Genomic DNA, 22886 nt, shown 5'->3' with positions numbered 1-22886 from the left:
CCATGAAGGCTGTTTTGGAGGAGCGGAGGGGGACCCAAGAGGCAGGACATTGCGGCCTACCAGTGCACCCCCAACTTCTGTGACTCCCTGCTGGCTTTTGGGGTTGGGCATGGATTGTTGTGAGGCCCGTTGGGGGCCGCCGACACCCCTGCCCACGAGAATCCTCCCCAGCCCTCACTATGAAACCAACCATCTTTGCCACCTTAAACACCCTGGGCTGTAGGGTGGGTCTCCACAGGTGCCAGGTGCTCTCCTTCCTTCGGGAGAGAGGTACTCTGTGATTTTCCTGTAGGAGACCCACACAGCTCCAGCCACCAAGGCTAATTGGAGGCTGGAATGGGGGATGGGGTATACTTTAGCCCCTCAGCACTCATTTGGCTGGGGTGGCCACCCTGTTCTCCCCCAACCTACAGCCCGAGTGCTGAAGATCACCGAGGTCATGCTGGGTTGTCTGCTGCACCTCTGGGCCTGGTCAATGTCTACGCCCCAAACTCAGGCCCGGAGCAGGTGCGTTACTATCGGCAGGCATCCGCCTTCCTCTGCACCTTGGATCTTCGTGAGTGCCTGGTCTTGGGTGGGGATTTTAATACCGCCCTTAAGGACCAGGACTGCTCTGGGCCCAGGAGCAGCCAGGCCACCACAGGCATGCTCAAGGGGGATCATCGACCATCACTCCCTGGTGGACGTCTGGCGTGACCACCACCCGGATGACAATACCACCTTTACCTATGTGCGGGTGGAGGTCGATGGGTCGCACCACTCCCAGACGGACCACATTTATCTATCGTGTTTTCATCTAGCAAAGGCTCACTCCTCCAGTGTTTGGCTGGCCATGTTCTCGGACCACCATTTGGTGGCTGTGACGGCCTCTCTTACCCCAGAGAGACCAGGGCCGGCCTATTGGCATTTGAACAATAGCTTGCTGGAGAATGTGGGCTGCGTGGCTTCCTTCTGGAAGTTCTGGCTGGCCTGGCGGGGGCAGCGGCGTGCCTTTCCCTCGGCCCAGTGGTGGTAGTATGTGGGGAATGTGCACGCCCAGCTCTTCTGCCACAACTACACCTGGGGTGCCAGCCGGCCAAGAGATGCGGTGATAGAGCAGTTGGAGTGGGAGGTCTTGGAGCTGGAGAGGCATCTGGCCACCAGCCCGGGGGTTACATCCCTCTGCGAAGTGTGCTGGGAGAAGCGGGAAGAGCTCCGGGTCCTGGAGGACCATCGGGCCCGGGGCATGTTCATTCGATCCCACATCCATCTCCTTTAGGAGATGGATTGCGGCTCCCGCTTCTATGCCCTGGAAAAAAAGAGGAAGATTAAAAAGCACATCACCTGCCTTTTGGCAAAGGATGGCACCCCCCAACACACACACACGGATCTGAGGAGATGCATGGAAGGGCCAGGACCTTCTACGGTAACCTCTTCTCCCCAGATCTGACCAACAAGCCAATGCTTGTGGGGTGCTCTGGAACAAACTCCCGATGGTCAGCATGGGTGACCGGGACCAGCTGGAGCTCTCACTCTGGCCGAGTTCTCTGAAGCCTTCCGTCTCATGTCCACCAATAAATCGCTGGGCATGGACGGGCTGACCGTGGAGTTCTACCATGTGTTCTGGGACGTCCTCAGCCTGGACCTTGTCACCGTCTGGGCCAAGTCCTTGGAGTGCAGCGTCCTCCGTCTGTTTTGCAGGCAAGCTGTGCTCACTGTGCTACCCAAGAAGGCAATCTCCACGACTTTTGGAAATGATATCCTGTCTCGCTTCTCAGCACGGACTAAAATGTCATAGTGAAGGCCATCTTGCTGTGGCTGGGGTCTGTGCTGGCAGACGTGGTCCATCCCAACTAGACCTACACCATCCCAGGCCACACCATCTTCCATAATTTGTATTTGGTCTGGGATCTCTTGGAGCTCGGGCTTAGGGATTGTCGTTCACCCTCCTGTCCCTGGACCAGGAGAAGGCATTCGACAGGATGGACCATGAGTATCTCCTGGGCACTCTGCAGGCATTCGGCTTCGGGCCCCAGTTCATGGGTTTTCTCCAGGTGCTGTTGTCATAAGTAGATAGGTAAGGGTTAATTTTCTTTTACCTGTAAAGGGTGAACAAAGGGGGAACCAAACACCTGACCAGAGGACCAATCAGAGACCTGGATTTTTTTTAAAGTCTGGGAGGGAACTGGAAACTCGGGGTCTTTTTGTTTTCCTCGGCTGTGAGTAAACAAGCTTTTCTTCTAACTCCATCTTCTTTCAAATATTCTACTATAAAGTGTGAGTACAAAGGAACCAAAGTAAATGGCTGTGATGTGCTTTGATTTGTATTTACATGGGTGTTGATTTGCTGGACTGGTTTAATTGGGCTATCTTTTAAATCAGACTGTTTATTCCTATTTTCTTATAAGCCATATTCCTGTATTGAGTTTCTTAATGCAGTATTATTGTTCTGTATTTTCTTTCTTTTTATATAAAGTTTCTTTTTAAAACTTATGGGAGTTTCTTTTCCTAGTGAGGCAGAGGGGAGAGGAATTTCTGTGCCCGGAGCTCTGTTATATCTGTGACAGGCTAGGCGGGGGGAGGGAAAAGCCCAAGCTCTGTGTCTTACTTTCCTATTGTCCCAGGGCGGGAAAAGGCTACGGGACAAAGGGAGGGGTGAATCTCTTGTGTGAGCTGACTAGGTTTGAATGCATAGCCTCGGGGAAGCTAGATTGCCTCTCTGGTTGTATTCAAAGGGAATAGGACAGCATCGCACCGGCTAACCCAGGAAAGGGGGGGAAGCTGGGGGATGAGATAGAGGAGACCCAGGGGCTCTGGGTCTTGGAGGGGTCCCCCAAGGAAAAGTTTGGGGAACCCGAGGGGGCCAAAACCCTGGAAAACTTCGGCTGGTGGCAGCGAAATAAGATCCAAGCTGGGTAGAAGCTTGGGAAGGTTCACAGTAAGCACCCAGATTTTGTATGCTAAAGTCCAGATTTGGGAAAAAGTTTACCACAGCTGTGTGTCTCCAGAGTGCTTGGTCAGGTTCAATTGGACCCTGACCGAACTGGTCAGCTTCGGGCAAGGGGTATGTCAGGGGTGTTCATTGTCAGGTCAGTTGTCTGTTCTAGCAATCAAGTCCTTCTTCTTTCTCCTCTTCTGGAAGTTGACAGGGTTGGTACGTTGAGAGCCAGAGTTGCGGCTGGTCCTGTTGGTGTATGCCAATGATGTGCTTGCCATGGTCCAGGACCCAGGTGACCTGGTGCAGGTGGAGGCCTGCCAGGTGATCTGCTCAGCAGCCTCCTCCACCTGGGTCAACTGGATCAAGAGCTCTGGCCTGATGGTCGGGGCAGGGTGGCAGATGAGCTCCTTCCCACCCGCACTTCAAGCCATTCGGTGGAGCACGGGTCCACTGCGCTATCTTGGCGTCTACATTTCCGCCACACATCCTTCTCTGCCAGAGAACTGACAGGATATGGAGGCCAGGGTGGGTAAGCAGCTGTGGAGATGGATGGGACTCCTCCCGTGCCTCTCCCTGGCAGGGAGGGCACTGGTACTGAACCAACTATTCCTGTGCATGCTCTGGCACCGGCTCAGGACCCTGAGCCCGACCCCAGGGATCCTGGCCTGGCTCCAGAGGGTAGCTGTGGAGTTCTTCTGGCCGGGACTGCACTGGGTCCCTGCAAGGGTTCTGAGTCTTCCCCTCGAAGAAGAAGGACAGGGCTTGGTCTGGCTCTGCAGCCAGGTCCATGTCTTCCACCTCCAGGCCCTGCAGAGACTCCTTTATGGTGCAGGTAGTCCGCCGCAGAGCACGTTGGCGCACTCCTTTCTCCGCTGCCTCCAAGGGCTCCGATATGACTGGCAGCTCTTTATTCTCCACCTGAGGGGTCTTCCACGAGACCTCTCTGAGCTGCTGGTCTTCTACCAGGACCTCCTCCAGACCTGGAAACTTTTCTCGGTGACCAGATCTGTTGTGGCCACCGAGGGGGCAGACCTCCTCGCAGAGTCACTGCTACACAACCCCCACCTTCATATGCAGATGGAGGCTGGTCCTGGCAGAAACCACCAGAATTGGAGACCTCCTGGACTATGACGAGGGGGACTGGATCTCTGACTGCTTGGTCGGCGCATGGGGGTCTCCACCCTTCAGACCCCCCTGCGGGTATACAAGGAGGTGGGAGTAGCCTTGTCTCCCCACCCGCCCCTCACCCCCGGCTATCTGGATCTTTTCATCGGGCCTGTGTTCCATGAGCCCCCTTCAGTCCCCTCCCTTCCATAACCTGAGCTGGATGTGTGCCCTGCAGCCGGTTCGCTTCCAAACTGCGCCACGGGACCAACTTTACATGCTTCTGCTCCACGTTTCACTTCCTCACCCTTGTGTCCCGCCCCAATACCAAGTCATGGGACTATCTACCACCTGTGGAGGATGAGAACCCCAGTGGCCCAGCCTCTATTCCATCCTAATCCCACGGCCTGCCAGGGATATTGGTTGGAGTCATGAGGGTGGGTGTGTACCTGGTGCAGTTCACCTCTGTCAAGGCTGATTCCCCACTCTGGCAGTTCGAGTGCAAGGGGCGGGGGGCAGCAAGGATTCTAAACATTAAACCTGGCCACTCCAGGCTCGTATTAAACTCCCAAGGTTACAGCTTGTCTCTGACCTTGGCTGCCACCACCCAAGTGCAAAGTGCCCCACCCCTTTGAGAACCCAGGAAGGTGCACTTGGGAATTTCTCCCTATGGGGAACCCTCAAGCCCTTTCACCCCCGCCTCCGGGGAAGAGCTGAGAAAGAAAAACAAAGGAAATCAGCTGTTGCTACCAGCTAATTAAACCATATGTGCACAAATCTCTTAGGACCCAAAAATCTGTTCTTAAAAAAGGTAAATTTTATTAAAAACAAAAAGAAAGAAAATACACCTGGAAACTCAGGCTATTGCTAGATTTAAAAAAAAAAACACTTACAAGGATTAAGCATCAAGAATAACATTCCTGGGGTCCAGCTTAAAGGTTGCAAGTAAAACAAGAGCACCTGGGGTTAGCACAGAGGAGTCAACAAGCCATAAAGAAATAAAAGGACATAAACCTGATTGCGTCTTCCTAGACATTTTCTGATCTACTTACATATCTGGGGTTTCAAATGGCCCAAGCTTCTTACACCGTAGTTCCAGCCCTGTCTGCCTCTCTCCGAGAACAACAGCCAGACAAAAGGGGAGTCTTGTTTCGATTTTAAAAAGTTCTAGCCTTTTGGCCAGGTGCCCACTCACTTCCTTTTACCTGTGCATCGCAGTGACTGTTAACCCTTTACAGGTGAAGCAAGTAGAGAACAGCTACTAAGGGTTTATAACTACTGGCTGGCTGGCTCCATAAAAGGAAGCTACCCCCCCCCCTTCATTTATCACACCCCCATCCCCGATGCCTGCCCCTTTTGCAGTGTAAGGGAGAACCTGGCGCACGCCTATCTGGAAAGTGCCAGGTTGCAGCCCCTATTCTGGCTCCTCCAGAACCTCCTGTTGAGGTTCTGGCTGCACTTTTCCCCACACCTCTTCATATATTCACACCCTATCTGTGACCTCCCAAAGTCGCGAGACGTCCTCGTCAGCTTCCTCCTGGTCCTGGCCAAAGTAGCCATCTACAACCCCAGCAGGAGGAGGATGGACGTGGAGGTGCTCTGCGACTGTGGGGCCTATTTCTGCTTCTCCCTGGTCTCACACACCTGGGCAGAGTTCCTCTGGGGGACATCTGCTGGCTCCCTAGACAGCTTTGAGGAGCAGTGGGCACTCTCCTTGGTTCTCTGCTCGGTGTCCCCCTTTGGATCCCTAGTTCTGAACCTGTGACCTTCACTCCAACCCTGTTATTCTTTAGTTGTCCCCCGACTTCAAGGCTGGAGGAGGAGCCTGTAGAAGCGGGCTGCCATTACACCTGGGACTGGATTCTCTGTTGCACATGTTGGCTCTGCTACCTGTACCTCTGCAAGGCAAATTCAGCTAAGCAGCTTTACAGGGCTACTCAGGTCCTAAGGCAGAGTGGCATAGGGATGCCTTGGTAATAAGCTCCTGTTCAGAAAAAATTACACTGGGCTGAAACGTTTCCCCCTTCTTCTTGTATGTGTGTAGGGACAGGAAGAGGGGATTGGGTGGCTGCTGTTAGTTTAGTAACAACCAGTTCAGCCCTTTTTTGGAGGTTGTGCCTGACCCCATTAGATCTCTTGAAATGCACTGTTAGCATTAGTGATCAACGGGGCCTTTTTGGCCTGTAGTAGATGGTTTTTCCTTTCCCCATCTTCCTTCTCTGTCAGTCAAGGCCATTGGTATGCTTTTGGGGCTGTGGCCAGAAGAAATGTTGAGGAAGGATTTAAAACCTGTAATATCCATCAGTACCAAATTTCTGTGGGAGGTTTTCTTCAGAGGGTCAGAAGAAGTGTCTGAGCAGCCAGGAGTTCATGCTGATTGCTTCTCAGTGGTTAGATAATTCCACTCAAATAGCTTGGTTTGAAACCTTCATTTTTGGCCTGGACATAAATCCCTGAGTGTGTAGGGGGGTGAATTTTGCTAAGACTTGCTAAGAATAAAAGGGGGCAAAATGTGGAGATTAAAGGGCTTTGACTTGACTAGAGCTTGCTCTTTCTGTTTCCCTGCAATGCTCCCATGTCTGCTGCTGAAGGCCAGGTGGGGAGAAGGTACCTTATACAATTGTCTGTATGTATTACACATGATGCTTGCAAGCCTTAGACCTGGCTTGGGGGCACTGCACATTAGTCTGGTGGTGCAGTGGGGGTTTTGAGACTACGCAATAGCAGAGTTTTGCCTCCCCTTCATGACCCTTTGTCACCCTCTGATTTTCTCCTTCCTCATCCTTTAACAATAGCAGCACTTGGCCAATTCACATTTCTGCTGAAGCTTAGCATGGGCACAGTAGCCAAGTCCCACCTTTCTGTTCTTCCCAGACCTAGTCAAGCTGCCTGCTGACTTGGCACCTACCAAAGCAATCCGTTTGGGTCCTGAATGTTACTTCAGGAGCAGGGAGTCAGACTTGAGGATCTGGTGCTAGAGCAGGATTCTACACTGCATCTTCCCTTGCGCTCTCCTTTCACTGCTACACTTAAGGGACTTCTTTCCTTCTCCCCACAGCCCAGTGAGGGGCTGGATCAGAACCTGCTGGAGAAACAACTGATTGAGCTGCACCAGCAGAACCAGCAGCTGCTGGAGGAGAAGAAGGAGATGGAACAGAAGCTTCGGGCAGAGATCCTGCAGCTAAAGGAACATGTAGGTACAGAGCGGGAGTGTCACCTCACGGAGCATGCACTGGGGACTGCAGCACAGCTGGATGAGTCTCCTGAGAGATTATACAGGGCACAGGGTCTCCATGACAGGCATCCTGAAGGGCTCTGGCAGCTGTTCTTCAGGTGTGAAATCTCTTTGGGGAAGCAACAACTGGACTTGGGAGAGAGGCAGCTCAGTGGGCCTTTCTTGGAGGAGATCTGACTGCAGGACTATCTTTTCAGGTCTCTCTGCTTGGGTGAGCCAGGGGGCAACTTCTGGGTGATCCATGCAGCCTGTTCTGTGGAATAGCAATGAACAAGGCTCCCACCGCACCACCCTGGCTGCCTCTGACATCCCATCAGGTTTGAAAATCTGCAGCCCAGGAAGGCTGGGAGAACAGTAACAGGGGGCTCCTTGTTCTTCAGCCCAAATGGTTTTGAATTCCTGCCATGGGGTGGAAGAGGAGAGGGGAACTCAGCTTTGGAAACCTTGTAGAGGAAGGGGGCAGAGAGCAAGGCTGCTGGAGAATACATCCAGTTAATTTAACATCCAGTCTGCCTTGCTGAGTCCTGCAGTCACAGTGCGTGAGTTCTCCAGACTGCTCTAGAAAAGGACACCTGGAAGCAATGTGGCTCATCCTTCGCCCTCCTCCGTATCTCAGGCTTCTGACTTTTGGGTTTAACTGCTAAAGACCAATAAAATACCCCCAATACCAGCAAACTGAAATTGACATTTATCCAATAAACCACCAGAAAAACACTGGAAACGGTTACTTGTATCTAAGGGCTTGTGTGCATGGAGCAGTAACATGCTCTGTGAGGTTGTGATTTCTGAAGGGCACTAATGTGTTATGTGTTAATTGGTCCGCGTAGACCTTGCTCTTGTGCACTAAAGGTTCCTGAGTGTGCTTTAAGGTATGCTTTTGAAACACTACTACCATAAAGTCTACTAGGGAACATTACAAAGAGATTACTCATTGCACTATATACATTACTCATGACAGTGTATGCAAAGAGACACTCTGAACCCTCCTGATTTTTAGAGATCTACCTAGAACTCAAAAATCGAAAACTGAAATTAATAACCTCTGATGAACAGAAGCATTGTCCATACCACTGATTTCAATACATGCTTTCATTCTTGCCCAGTAACATTTCAGACCCGAATGTGAAAGGATCTCACCTGAATGTGAAAGAAGATGGAAGATCTAAAGGAGAAAAACTCAGTTCTCACTTTTTGTTTGGGTGCAGCAGAGTCAGATCTTTATTCTGTTTAGCAGCTACAGCAGGGAGAGAGTGAATTAGGACATAGGGTCTCCCCTTCCTAGACAGGTCTCTCAACAGGTAAACAATTACAGCAGCATTTATACTTTTGTTACAGACAATAATAAGCAACGGCTGCATTTTGTTTATACATAGGTCATCCTGATATCTTGTTTTTCTCACTTAAGAGACTCTAGTCTACATTTCTTATTATCTACACGAAGTCAAAACAACTTCTCACACAGTTCTTTTCCACTCGCCTCACACAATCCTTGCTTCTACAAATCTCACGTTATTAGGGTTACAGTTAGCCTAACTCTTGCTAACAGAGACTGTCATGCATTAAGATCCCCTACAAATCGCTATCAGTTCTTTGTCTACTTCCACAGATCTAAAGGAGTTACTTGTGTATAACCCTTTTCCTTCTTGTATCATCCTCTTGGTCACTTTCTACCTCCCTCTGTCTTCCCAAAAGCCTCCCCGCTTAGCCCATGGTAGATGAGACATGCAGCAGAGGGAGAGAGGAGACTGCATCAGGCTTAGCATGCAGAGTCACAGATGTGTCCTGTTTCTCCCACAATCTCAGGTCACCCACAGACTACTGTCCCCACAGCAGTGAAGCTTTGGGGGCAGACACCTGGGAGTTCCAGACACTATCAGAATCCAAATGGCACTGGGAGTCAGAGTCAACTCCCACCTGGCTAAAGCACTCAGAGCACTTAGCCCCAGTGCTCAGCTGCCTCTTGCTTAGAGGCTTTGGAACTTACTGGGTGAACTCCTGACCCTGTTGCTGTCAGCAGGAGTTGTGTCACGCTGGGGTTTCACCCATTCTTTTTGCTGGGTGCATATATAATCCTTATGGAGATGATGGGTTGTTAGCAGTGGCTACAGCCCAGGCAGAGGGATGGTAGACTGTATTCAGGCTTTTTTCCTTTCTCTGCCATTGTCCGTCAGTCCTGACCAGCAGCGCTCCCTGCTGTTGTAGTTCTGGGCTCCTCCTGAACATGGACTGGCAAACATTGTAAAATGATGTGGCATTTTGGGATGTGGGGACAAAGTAGTGGTCTGCAAATGCATTTACCAGAGTCAAAACTGCGCCCAGGTCCCCAGAGGTGACCGGTGAGGTTAGCTGTAGCCACCTGATCTATGCTCTGCTGATATCTAGGTAACCCCTAGAGCTTAGTGCACAGTGCAGAGCAGGATGGTGCTGCAGTGGGGAAGTGGGGGAGAGCAGCAGTTGTTACAGTGCCTTGTGCTATGGGGAACCAAAGATTTCTGTGTCCAGCAAGCTGTCTGCTGCATTGGGTTTGACCTGGTTTGCTTGTGTTTTGGAATGAAGGAATTGGCCACTGCCAAATATGACCCTAGCTCCTATTTATGATCAAGGGTGCCTCTTTCATGCTGCATCCATGTGAGTGCTTTCTTTGTTTCAGATTGCCAGCGTTGTCCAAGCTAACATCCGCATGGCAGAGGAGCTGAAACGGTACCGAACCTCAGATGACCTGGAGAAGAAAGTCAGCAAGATGGTAGGTCTCCCTCCTTCTCCTTCGCTGCTTGAATGATCACCTTATGCTGTAACCATTTCACTCTAGCTTCATGGTTAAACCCTGGGGCATGCTGAGAAAATAGTTTTGAGCCCAACATTCTAGCTGTGGCTGTGAATGCTTCACAAAACAACAAGAACAGACAGAATTTCATGCATTGTTTGTTTGTTAAAGAACATAAACACAGTGCCAGATTTTAGACTAGTGCAGCACCATTGTAGTCAGAGAACTCAGCGGCATGGGAACCAGGAAGTGAAACTGCCCAGCCTGGGTTTGCTATCCCACTAAGGAAACAAGCAGCATTAGTGATTAAAAGCTATTTAGTATAAAACTCAGAGCACCTGTGTTAGTAATTTAGGTGCTGAGCGCCTCCTGGAGTGTACTTAACTCCCACTGAACCCCGTGAGCACATCCTCCTCCTCTTCCCCCGGATGTGCTGCCAGTCCACCTCGTCCTCCTCATCCCCTGGACTCTCGGACACTCCTCTCTTTTGCAGCTCCAGGCTCTGAAACTATTTCCTTTTCCACCCATCTGTAGCACTAGTGGTGACAAGAGGCAGCAAGCTAGCTCCTTTTCCTCATTTCCAGCTGCTTTTAGAGCCCTCCAGGTTCTGCCTGGCAGTGTAGAGCCTGCGCATGCATTAGCAGCAGCTGGAGAGGAGAAGGAACCATGACCATGTGACCACCCTGGTGTGCCAGCATGTGACTCTTTGCATGGCAACTCTGGTGCCACAATATATATTTTCCAAGGGGTGGGTTGGGATTCTCCTCTTCCTCCCTATGCTCACAGTTTGGAAAACTCTTTCTGCCATTTATTCCTAAAGCTTTAGACCTTTACAAAGTCTCAGGGTCTATGTCCGCTTGGCAAAGCCAAACTGTCTGGGAATGGTGCCTGCTGCATCTTTGCTTTGCAGCTCCTGATGTCTGGGATCACAGGTCTGGAATCCTGGTCCACACACTTCTGATATGTCTACACTGCAGTTAGACACCTGTGGCTGGCCCTAGTCATGACTCCAGCTCGCACTAAGGGGCTGTTTAACTGTGGTGTAGACGTTGGGGCTCTGACCCTGCGTGCGGGGAGGATCCCAGAGCCCAGGTTCTAGCTGAAGCCCCATGAGCCTGAGTCAGCTTACCTGGGTCAGCCAGGGCCAGTCTAATTGCCATGGAGACATAACCCTAGGGACTAGGCAGTCCTGACCTGCCACCCAGTAACCTGTGAACAGCTGCAGGAATAGCAGCTGAACTCTGACAGAAGACTCCAGCCCTGGAATCTGATTGGTGAACACTGGCAGTTCTGATTGGTCTCCAGCCTCTATTTTAACCCAAGCACAGGAACAGGAAGTTGTCCACACAATTGGGTGCTCCCTGCTTAGGACTGCTTCCTCTGATACCTGACCCTGTCTGCTTCCTGACATGTGAGTGACTGTTGGTTTTACCCTCTGGCTTGCCTCAGACTCTGACCTCCTGGTATCTGACCTGGCCTGGCCCCCTACTCCTGCTCTAACCACTAGGTCAGCCGACCTGTGCCCCAGTCCGGACACCTGTAGCCATGACTGTAATGTCACATGCCGAGCTAAGGCTGGAGGGGTCAGTACTTGGAAGAGGTTTAAGGAAAATGTAGATGCTCTAGGAAGAGAGGTCAGTGACTCAGCAGGTGGTGCTCTTCCCTTTGAGTCACTCCTAACCCTGGCGCCCCAGCATGGTGCTGCTGAAGGTCACATGATACTTTTCATATAGTAGAAATGTTAACCCAGGTCCAGATCCTCAAAGGTATTTTAGTGCCTAACTCCCAGTGATTTCAGTAGGAGTTAGATGCCTAAAGCAGAATCTTGCTCCAATTCCAGCTCCGGTGATTACAATCTAAGGTACCTCACTTCCCGGTGTTCCCCTTTCTAGTTCAGGCGGATGGGTTTTTCCGTTTCGTTTCTGTGCAGCATTGCTATGGCTTTTAAACAGCTGTCCTATTCCACACCAGCGGGGGCTGCATATCTGTGATGGATTAATTGATTCCTATAACCCAGTGGCACCCAAACTTTTACTCTTGTTCCCCCTTGCTAGTAATGGAATGGGGCCATGCTCCCCCCGGCTGGGAGTGGAGTCGCGGCCGAGCCAGGGCTGGGAGCAGAGGCCAGTGGCTGAGCCATGGCCGGGAGCTGGTGGCCAAGGAGTGTAGCTGGGACCGCAGCTGTGGCCAGGGCTGGAACAGAGATAGGGACAGAGCGGGGCTGGGTGGGTCCTTCCCCATCCCCCATGGGGGCTGGCTCTGACCCTGCCATGCCTCCTGTATGTTCCTTCACACCCTCCAAAAGAGGCACACCCCACAGTTTGGGGACCACTCCTATAAATAGTTTGTAAAGCTCTTTGGCCTCCATCAGGATGAAAGGCACCACATTGCTGTAAGATCCTTCTCGTGCTGTAATCTGCCAGTGATGGCTCCTGCCAGCTCCAGCAGGGACTGCAGTATCCTATGGGATGATGGGCTTGGCCTCCTAATTTCAATGTGTTTGCTTTGCACGCAGGTTGAGCAGATGGAGTGGCAGCACCGAGAATTGCTGCAGATGCAGGTGGCAGCCCTGCGGAAGGAGTTTGCCCAGAAAGAGAATTGGCTGACGAACGGCAAATCCACACCTCCAGCAGATGCTGCCCTGGAAACCAGGGAGCTGGCTGTAACCTCCTCCATGCATGCTCTTCTGGCCAACGCTGCCCTGGCCTCCACAAACAGCACCCAGTTCACCCTGCCCAACAGTCCCCAGGACACTGCGACGCCCAGGCCGTTAGACATTAGCACTGGGGATGTTGTTTCCTTCACTGATCCGCCAGAAAGCTTACCTGGCACTGGGGGCAACAGCCTGGAAAAGCTGGGGATCGTGGAGCTGCACCTGGACACAAAATCGACCATAGTGAACCAGGAAGCTGGCTCCCCGCCAGCTCACGCCCAGCTCCTACCCACTGGCGAAATGAATGAACCCATGGGACTGCTCCCTTCACCGGGTGGAGAGAAGCGGCTGGCACAGCACACGTTGGCAAGAGAAACCAAAACCAAACAGCAGCGGACAGTCTGATCCCACACGAGGAACTTACACCACACAAGCCCCTCTCTTCCTAAGCCAGTAGCCAAACAAACTTGCCAGTTCCCTGTTTTGTAGCCAGTGCTTTAAACTGATAGCTATACATGGTGCTGTCAGTTATTAAACTGCCCTTAAGTTATAAATGTATCCATATATTTAAGTATGAAATTCTTTCCTCAGTGTATGTCTGGGGTGTACTGGGCAGAAAAGTTACACACAGCACAGGGCCCAGCTGACTTTTCTCCAACAGAATAGATTTAACCCTGAAATGCCTGTTACTTAAACAAAATAAACTGATCATGTCATTCCATGGAATGGGCAACAGGGGGGGCTCACTTGATGATTACCTGTTCTCTTCATTGCCTCTGAAGCACCTGGCACTGGCCAGTGAGATACAGGATCCTGAGCTAGATGGCCCTTTCGTCTGATCCAGTCTGGTCGTTCTTACGTTCCAAAGGTTCTGCACCATTCCCATATTTGGGCCAGAAAATGGAAGGTGTGTTCAGAGGCAATACAGAAATCTGTCCCCCTCCGTTCACATGTTTATAGCAACACTATTAACACACACGAGGCAAGTTCCCTGCCTGTTTGCTGCTCCAGCACCCCAAGGAGCAAGACTCTGTCAAAGGAGTCCCCACCTCAGTGTCCCATGTGCTGGTTTCAAATGCTAAGCTAGACCCGAGGAGCCGTGAACCTGCCATCCCCTCCCTGTCTGGGGGAGCTGTGGTGGTGTTTGCTTAGACAGGTGGAAATAGCTCAGTGTAGCAGTTGCACCTAGGACCTGGCTCTTCCCACGACCGCACCCTGAACAGCCCAGCAGAGCAACTGCCACCTCCCTATCTCTAGCAGAGGTGTGCGAAAGACAGTTCAACCCAGACGTCACGGTGCTGTGGTGAGGAGCAGAGTGGACTGACAAATCTTTCTTAGCATCTCCGTTTATCTGTGAGCTTCCAGCATCCATAGGACTGGAACTGAGGTAAAGGAGGTGATTAGCAGTGTTCAAAGAACCAAGTCCAGATTAGTAAGCAGCTTCAGAAGTGGCTTGGCCAGCAAATGATTGAAACGGGCAGTGATGTACAGTATGTCCATAGTTTGTGACTGGCATCCATAGTCACACTGTGCGTCGTCTCTCATCTTCTAAAGATGTAAGAGGTGACGGCATCTGCCATGCAATTTTCTGAAATAATTCAATGTGGACCATTGTTTCTGGGGTAGGTTGAAGCCTGAAAGTTTTTTTGTGGGGTCGGCCATCAGATGTGTGTTCGTGCATCAGCATTCTCTGAAAACGCTCCCCAGTGGCCCTAGGATTGAATGGGGGATGCTGAAGGCATTTACCCTGATCCCCAAAAGGCTTTCAGAGTTCAGCTGTGTCATTGGAAGGTTCGGAAGCTCCTCATGTATTGGTAAGTTCAAATTAGCCATGGTTTGTGTGAAGGTTCCTTCCCCACTCTGATCTTTAGGGAACAAATGTGGGGACCTGCATGGACACTTCTAAGCTTAATTACTAGCTTAGATCTGGTAACTCTGCCACCATCCAGAAATTTCAGTGTCCAGATCACTTCCTGTCCCCCCAGAACTTTCCCCTCCATGGGTAGCCTTGAGGGACTTCACCAGTTCCCTGGTGAACACAGATCTTGGATCTTAAAACAAGGAGAAATTAACCATCCCCTCTCCTTTCCCCCACCAACCCCTGGTGAGTCCAGATCCAATCCCCTTGAATCTAAAAACAAGGAAAAATCAATCAGGTATGAAGAAAAAAGGCGTTTAATTAAAGAAGAAAGGTAAAAATCATCTCTGTAAAATCAGGATGGAAAATACTTTACAGGGTAATCAAATTTGTATAGCCCAGAGGAACCCCCTCTAGCCTTAGGTTCAAAGTTACAGCAAACAGAGGTAAAATCCTCTCAGCAAAAAAAGGACATTTACAAGTTGAGAAAACAAAAATAAAACTAATCTGCCTTGCCTGGCTGTTACTTACAGTTTTGAAACATGAGAGACTGGTTCAGAAAGATTTGGAGAGCCTGGATTGACGTCTGGTCCCTCTTAGTCCAAAGAGCGAACAACCCCCAAAACAAAGAGCACAAACAAAGATTTCCCTCCACCAAGATTTGCAAGTATCTTGTCCCTTTATTGGTCCTCTGGTCAGATGTCAGCCAGGTTTACTGAGCTTCTTAACCCTTTACAGGTGAAAGAGGCATTAACCCTTAACTATCTGTTTATGACAGTTTGATTGTATTCACAACTGTACTCTGGATTTTGGGTATGGGTGTATGTGCTAGAGTGGGCAACCATTGATTTTAATGTTCCAGTTATAATTTTTATTGCAGCATTAAACTGCACATCCAAAAACTTGGTATGTAGCTGCCCATGCACAATATTCTGCAGCTGAGAATACCCAGTGCCAGAGCGTGTGTGCATCAACACTGCATGTCGGGCCTGCACATTTTTGGATGAGGCTAGTCCTTGCTATTACTTTTTCACATATCTTCCGTGCAAGCTTTAGGAGCCAAGCTTCTGGTCAAGGTTGCACCCAAGTACTTGGACAGGGCTCACTTCTGACCCGTTGACCTCAAAACGAGACACTTGAGTTGTTCCTTTGTGGTTTTGCTATTTACTTGAAAGGCTGTTACTGAGATTTTGGAGGTGTTGAGGTGGAGCTTCCAGTTTTAAAAGTATTATGTTGAGGTCAATGGCCAAGGTGTCACCACTTGTGGTAAGATCTTTGTCCTGTGCTGCAAGATTGATGTTGTCAGCATAAATGAATTTATACAAACCTGGGTCAGGTAGATTACTAATGTAGGTGTTAACTAGCAGAGGAGCCGGGACAGATCCTTGAGAGACACCATCACTGGGGGTGCCTGCTTTGCTGATCTGCCCAGTCAGAATCACACTGTATCTTTGATAGCTCAACACTGAGGTAAGGGGGCATGTAGTGCTACAGCATTTGATGGGTCTTGATACCCAGAGCAAGGGCCCATCTCTCCATAACTGATCCCTGCAGAAGTGATGGAGGTGGCGATCAGGGTACATCTGAACACGTGGCAGTGTCCCCTGTCAGTTCTGCCCCCCAGCTTTGCTGTTTTGCCATATATTTCAGGAAGCGCATAGGCTACCTGGGAATGATGCATATCGGACTGAGTTCCTCCCTGGAGTAAAGCTCATTGGAGTCAATAGATTTACACCAGGCACAAACTTGGTCCTAGAAAGAGCTATGCGGTTAAGCCAAGGTGAGGTGTGATTCTGGATGGCAAGTGCTGTTAAATATTCTTTTGATTTCCTGTGCACTTCCTGCTGGTGAAGGGCTGGAGAGACAATTCTGGAAATTTAAGTTCTCCTGTTTTTCCATAGGTCGGATACTTTACTGTCAGCAGGAGGGAAGCTTCCCGGACACTGCCCTGCCAATGAGTCTCAGCCCTGAGCTTGAGATCAAGCTTTAGCAGCTCTCTGCTGGGACTGCCCACAAGGGCTTATTTCACATGTGATGTACCGCATCCCTGTAGCACTCAGGTGAAGAAGCTACTATGCTGATGGGAGAGCTTTTCCTGGCAGCGTAGTTAATCCACCTCCCCGAGAGGCAGGAGCTGTGGATGGGAGAAGCTCTCCCATTGACATAGCACTGTCTGCACGATGAGGGTGGGGTGGGGTGTTAGGTCAATGTAACTGTGTCGCTCAGGGGTGTTTTCTACACCCTTGAGCAATGTAGGGCTGTAGTGTAGACCTGGCCTCAGTCACGTTATTCTGGTGACTATAATGCTTTAGTTTCCCACTTACATTGCTACATGATTTTAGTCTTTGCCATATGCTTGAGCACCACTAGAGTTAGAGATTCATGCTCCACCCTAGATGACAGCTGGAATTCCAAGGGAAGCAGCTTGGAGGCGCTACAGCCTCTCAACAACACATATGTAAGAATTGTTTTTAACATGGGCCCAACCTCCTTCTCAGAAATGGCTGAACTGGTTTAGCTGAAATGTTAAATAAAAAAGAGAAAAAAAATTAGCCTGAGGTAGACACCCAGCATGGAAACGTCAACCTGAATGGTTGAAGTTTGGTCAAGTTAAAAGTGACTGAAAACAGGATCTTATAACGGAAAGTGTTAGGAAACCTTACGCATAGGTAGCACTACCAGCCTGGTCTCTAATAAAGTCCTGGGGCGCCCTCAGGGTAGAAGTGTAATATATTTAGAGGGAAACCCAAACCTAAAGCCTGGATCAAGACACAGCTGATTTTTAAGGGCACAGGAAGGTGTTGGCATTGGAATCCAACAGCAGCTCTTCTCTAACTTGCCTGCTCTGATCATCTCTCAGTTTTGAGGTGGTTGAACTCTGCCCCTGGATGTGAATTTTGCAGCTTGGGCCCACTGCTGTCATAACTGTTACCAATCATAAAACAGTCAGGGACTCATGATGATAAGAAGACCACCTAATGTTACCTATCTAGGCTGACTTTTCCTATGTATCCTCAAGATCTGCAATCCCCTGATGCCTGCTCCCAAACCTCCCTTGTATTTGTCAAGGTGTTGTTTTAAGAGGCCTGGCTCTCTGGCTAGCACTCTAAGAATAGAGGAAAACAACAGGCTCTGAAAGACCTTCTGACAGTTACAACTGGCTTTCTGAGGCCCTTGGCAGCCTGGTCAGAGGGCAACAAGGTCAGTGAAACATGGGAGGGGGGAAACACTAACAAAATTACACTTGAAGCTGCATCAGCAACCTTCCTTCCATCACACTCTCAAATCTGCCAGTCTCATTCTGCTGCAGCTGTAGGAGCAGCTGGAAATGAATACACAAGCCGGCTATTCTGGTGCTGCCCTACCATCGCAATCCCTATCTGCTCCCAAGAGGACTATGCTATCCCCCTAGGATCACTGCTGAAAGAGGTGGGGCTGGTTACCTAGCAGTGGATTAGTTAAGAAAGCATCCAGTCACCAAAATGAAAGGCCTCCTTTTGCCCCCCTTGAAGAAATGGTAGTGTTCTGTTGTAATAGCCACAACCCTGGTGGCATTTGGGACCCGCCCCATAAAATATCAGTATCAAGTTATCCTGTCTTGACTCCAGAGCGTGAGAACCTGCCTCAGGGCAGACTGCTAAGAACCAGGGCACAGACCCCACGTTGTCTGGAGTTCCATAGTGAGATTTCACTGCCCAGTTATCAAGTGTAAACACCTCAGGTTCTATAAAAGCCTAAACGTGGGGCACGGCTACACTGACAAAGTTACAGCACTGCTCAGAGCGCGCTGAAGGGAAACTGCTGTTGTGTGTTCACACTGACGGCTGCCTGAGCAATAGCGTGTTCACACTTGCAGCGGTATTCTGAGCAGTACACTCTGGGCAGCTTTCCCACAGAGCATCTCTTCCTCTTCTGCTGCTAAGACTTGTGGGAAGGCAGAGGGGGTCACGGGGCATCATGAGTCCTGTCCCAATGCCCCATGATGCATTGCTTCACATCCCAGCAAACCCTGTGCTTCTGTCTGCATTTGGCGCCATCTTTCAATGGTTTGTGTACTGTGCGTCCTGCCTCTTCAGGCTGCAGGAATGGATCCCGAACTGCTGACCAGTATGCTGCTTGCTCTGACCAACACCTCACAAGTAGCAGTGGAGTTATTCCTGAAATTACAAAGGCAAGAGGAGTGTGACACTGATCTCAACACATGTAGTAGCTGTGACACAAGTTTGCTTGTAGCATTCACAGAGGTACTGACCCCAGTGGAACGCTGCTTTTGGGCTTGGGAAACAAGCACTGAGTGGTGAGATCAAATTGTCATGCACATCTGGGACGATGAGCAGTGGCTGCAGAGTTTTCGGATGAGAAAAGCCACATTCATGGGAATGTGTGAGGAGCTTGCCTCAGCCCTGTGGTGGAAGGGCATGAGAATAAGAGCTACCCTGTCATTGGGAAAGCCCGGGGTGATTGAATTGTGGAAGCTGGCTACTCCAGATTGCTACCGATCAATCGCTAACCAGTTCGGATTGGCAAAGTCAACCATTGGACTCCTGTTGACAGAAGTGTGCAGGGCCTGCTCTGAAAGACCATGACTCTTGGCAACGTGCATGACATTGTGGATGGCTTTGCACAAATGGGCTTCCCTAACTGAGCAGGGGGGATAGATGGCACGCATATTCCAATTCTGGCACCAGACCACCTAGCCACCGAGTATATTAATCACAAGAGGTATTTCTCAATGGTTCTCCAGGCGCTTGTGGATCACCGTGGACATTTTGCAGACATTAACACAGGCTGGTCCGGAAAGGTGCATGATCCACCCCTGTTTCAGAACACTGGCCTGTTCAGGAAGCTGAAAGCTGGGATTTTCTTCCTAGACCAGAAGATCACAGTAGGGGAAGTCGAAAGGCCTACTGTGATCCTGGGAGACCTGCCTTCCCCTTAATGCCGTGGCTTATGAAGTCATACATAGGGCACCTAGACAGCAGCAAGGAGCAGTTCAACAACAGGCTGAGCAAGTGCCGAATGACCGTTGAGTGTGCTTTTGGCCGTTTAAAAGCCCGCTAGCGCTGCCTCTATGGGAAGCTGGACCTGGCCGATGAAAATATTCCTATGCTTATAGCCATGTGCTGTATGCTCCATAATATTTGTGAAGGGAAGGGTGAAAGCTTCACTCAGAGCTAGACCACAGAGGCTCAGCACCTGGAGGCTGAGTTTGAACAGCCAGAGACCAGGGCTATTAGAGAGGCACAGCCCAGGGTCATAAGGATCAGGGACACCTTGAGGCAGCAATTTGAAGCTGAAAGCCCCTAGTATTTGTTGCTGTGCTCAGGATTGCAGTGCTTGTAATGCTAGGAGGTGATTGGTGCACATGATGCAATAAGGGGGGGGTTAACATAATTGTATGTTGCTTTGCAGTGGTCTTTTTGTTTTCAATTAATAGAATAAAGATTGCTTTCAGATCAACACAAGTATTTTATTAAAATACAACAACCGGAGGAGAGAATCAAACAAACAAACAAAAACATCAGCAGGGACGGGGACGGGGAAAGGAAGGTCCCAGGAGGAGGAGGAGTCCCAGAAAGTCTAAAGATTTGTGTATGTCCAGGGATCATATCCTGCCTTCTCCTTTGGAATACAATGCAGTGGGTGCTATACTTCAGCAGGGCCAAGCTGCAGAGGGATAGGTGTTGAGTGCAGTGGGAGTCCACAGTGCTGGACTGTGAGGCGGGAGGAGTGGAATGCCGCAGGTATGGAGTGGAGCCAGGAGGTTGATAAGAGTGTGCTGGCGTTGTCTGGGGGACGCATAGGAAAGAGTTTTGCGACAGTGGCTGCAGGGGAGGGCGGGTGCGGTGCTGCTCGGTTTGCAGAGCTAGTAACGCCTGGAGTATGTCCGCTTGGTGCTCCATAAACTTTAAGAGCCGCTCTGTGGCTTCATTCTGGTGCGCAGAATTCTCCTTTGGGTCCCTCTTCTCGCTGTCCCACCACTCCTTCAATTCCTGTTTCTCGGCGGAGAAGAGCATCATGACCTCAAGCAGAAAGTCCTCCTGAGTTCTTCTTGGCCGCTTTCTAATTCTGCGCAGCTGTTCAGCCGCCAATAACAAAGCGGGAGGCTGGGCTCCCAAGGGCATCTCTGTGAAGTTTACATGCAACATTTTACAGTAGCAGTATTGTTTGCAACACAGACAACAGTGTTTCAGTGCTTTAAAACACAGCCAGTACTCACACACCTGTCACTAACTGGCTGGCCCCAGGCAAGCACACATGAGCCACAAGCCCCCCAAAATGGTGAGGAGCCACAGGGGCAGAGTAAATCACTCTTCCCGGATCCTGCTGTACACTGGGCACGTTGCTTTTGAGGAGAACCAGCACTGTAGGGGGGACCTGATAATCATTCCTGTCCCCACACTTTCCACAGGACGGATCATTATGGAAGATCTCGCTGCTGAGGGTGAGCAGGGAATCAAGGGAGGGTCTTCTCCAAGACTGTAGCTTCTACCCTGGCCCCTATGCGGCTCACCCATGTGCAGCAATGGTCCGTCCCCAACCCCACCCTGTGATGGCACAGTGGTGCGGGAGAGTTACGTTAATAGGGCAAGAAACAAAGCAGCTCTGCCGAAGAACCTGCAGCAGCGGATTGCCCAGTATCTCCAGGAGAGTTTCCTGGAGATCTCTGAGGCAGATTCCCGTGAAGTGAGGGAGTCAATCAGCACCCTGTTCTGCCGCTCAGACTAGGCATGTGGTGGGAGACAAGCCTGCTTTCTGCAACCCTCCTGCCCCTAACAACTCGCTTCAGCAATTCCCCAAATCAGATCCACTAACCAGGGGCCTCCTCTCCTGTTTGCGCTTTGCCAAGATCCGACTGCTGTGACTGGCTAGCTTCCTCCGGGGTAGAAAAGAGCTCCTGGCTGCATGCATCTCTGACCCATGAATCCTCTGCCTCTCGGTCCCTCTCCCTCTCCACCTCCTCATCAAGATCTCCTCTTCCTGGCTCGGTCCACTCAATTCACAGTGGCCTTTGCAGTGGAGGTGGAGTCGCCACCAAGTATCGCATCCAGCTCTTTGTAGAACCGACAGCTCGTGGGCACAGCACCAGAGCGGCGGTTTGACCCCTGCGCCTTGTGGTAGGTGTTCTGCAGCTCCTTCACTTTGACCCTGCACTGCAGCGTGTCCTGGTCATGGCCCCTTTCTGTCATGCATTGAGAAATCTGTCTGTAGGTATCATAATTCCTATGGCTGGAGCGCAGCTGGGACTGGACAGCTTCCCCTCCCCAGATGCTGATGAGGTCCAGCAGCTCAGCATTGCTCCAAGCGGGGGGATCATCTGGTGCATGGAGCAGACATGGCCACCTGGAAAGAGGTGCTGAGACACATCAGCCAGCAAGCAGGAAGGGGACTTTCAAATTTCAAAAGGAATGTACGGGGTGGGGCTGACAGTTGGTCACCTGAAGGCAGGGAAGTAGAGTTCAAACGGGTGGCCAGAGAGGTGAGAACAGGCATTGTGAGACACCTCCTGGAGGCCAATCTCAGCGCTGTAATTGACCAAGGTGTCTACGCTGGCACCGCAGCACTGCAGCCCCGGTGCAGAAAGCTGCACGCCTCTCGTCAGGTTGGTTTTCTTAAAGTGCTGCAACTGCACAGTTTCTGCGCACTAAGTGGCTTGGCAGTGTGTAACCTCAGTTACAGCGCAGAAACTTGCCAGTGTAGACAGGCGATAGAGTCACAGACAGTCCCCTTGGGGTGCTCTATCTTGTCACCTAGGCAAGTCAACCATTGTGAGAGATGGTCCCTCACAGCAGGAATCACAGCAGTAATAATAAGCTAATAAATGATGGTCACATAAACACCACCCTATACCAGAAACCTACTGACTGCTACACTTACCTGCATGCCTCCAGCTTTCATCCAGACCACATTACACAATCCATTGTCTACAGCCAAGCTCTAAGATACAACCGCATTTGCTCCAACCCCTCAGACAGAGACAAACACCCACAAGATCTCTATCAAGCATTCTTAAAACTACTGTACCCACCTTGGGAAGTGAGTAAACAGATTGACAGAGCCAGAAGAGTACCCAGAAGTCACCTACTACAGGACAGGCCCAACAAAGAAAGTAACAGAACGCCACGAGCATCACCTACTGCTTCCAACTAAACCCTCTCCAGTGCATCATCAAAGATCTACAACCTATCCTGAAAGATGATCCCTCACTCTCACAGATCTTGGGAGAAAGACCAGTCCTCGCTGACAGACAGCCCCCCAACCTGAAGCAAATACTCATCAGCAACCACGCAATAAAAACACCAACCCAGGAACCTATCCTTGCAACAAAGCCCGATACCAACTCTGTCCACATAT

At 50.5% G+C, this 22886-nt stretch overlaps 1 protein-coding gene and 1 long non-coding RNA gene across 4 annotated transcripts in view; one reads left to right on the top strand and one right to left on the bottom strand.

The window, feature by feature from the left end:
- LOC116815899 (uncharacterized) overlaps positions 1-15778 on the top strand; it is a 64700-nt gene extending 48922 nt beyond the window's left edge. For all 3 annotated transcript variants that reach the window (XM_032764667.2, XM_032764665.2, XM_032764666.2), the window contains exons 6-8: positions 7080-7214; positions 9907-9999; positions 12536-15778. In XM_032764667.2, the coding sequence (XP_032620558.1) occupies positions 7080-7214; positions 9907-9999; positions 12536-13078 (771 nt within the window). In that variant the 3' untranslated portion in view covers positions 13079-15778. The remainder of the gene's footprint in view (positions 1-7079; positions 7215-9906; positions 10000-12535) is intronic.
- A 4202-nt stretch (positions 15779-19980) lies between these two features.
- Positions 19981-22886, bottom strand: part of LOC142045830 (uncharacterized) — an 8913-nt gene continuing 6007 nt past the window's right edge. Inside the window, exon 2 of the long non-coding RNA XR_012654718.1 lies at positions 19981-21875. This is a non-coding gene — a long non-coding RNA (uncharacterized LOC142045830). The remainder of the gene's footprint in view (positions 21876-22886) is intronic.

Source organism: Chelonoidis abingdonii, chromosome 22, assembly GCF_003597395.2.
Source record: "Chelonoidis abingdonii isolate Lonesome George chromosome 22, CheloAbing_2.0, whole genome shotgun sequence".
Classification (NCBI taxonomy): domain Eukaryota; kingdom Metazoa; phylum Chordata; order Testudines; family Testudinidae; genus Chelonoidis; species Chelonoidis abingdonii.
The sequence above is the reverse complement of the archived record's forward strand: the minus strand, read 5'-3'. Positions and strand labels throughout refer to the sequence as shown.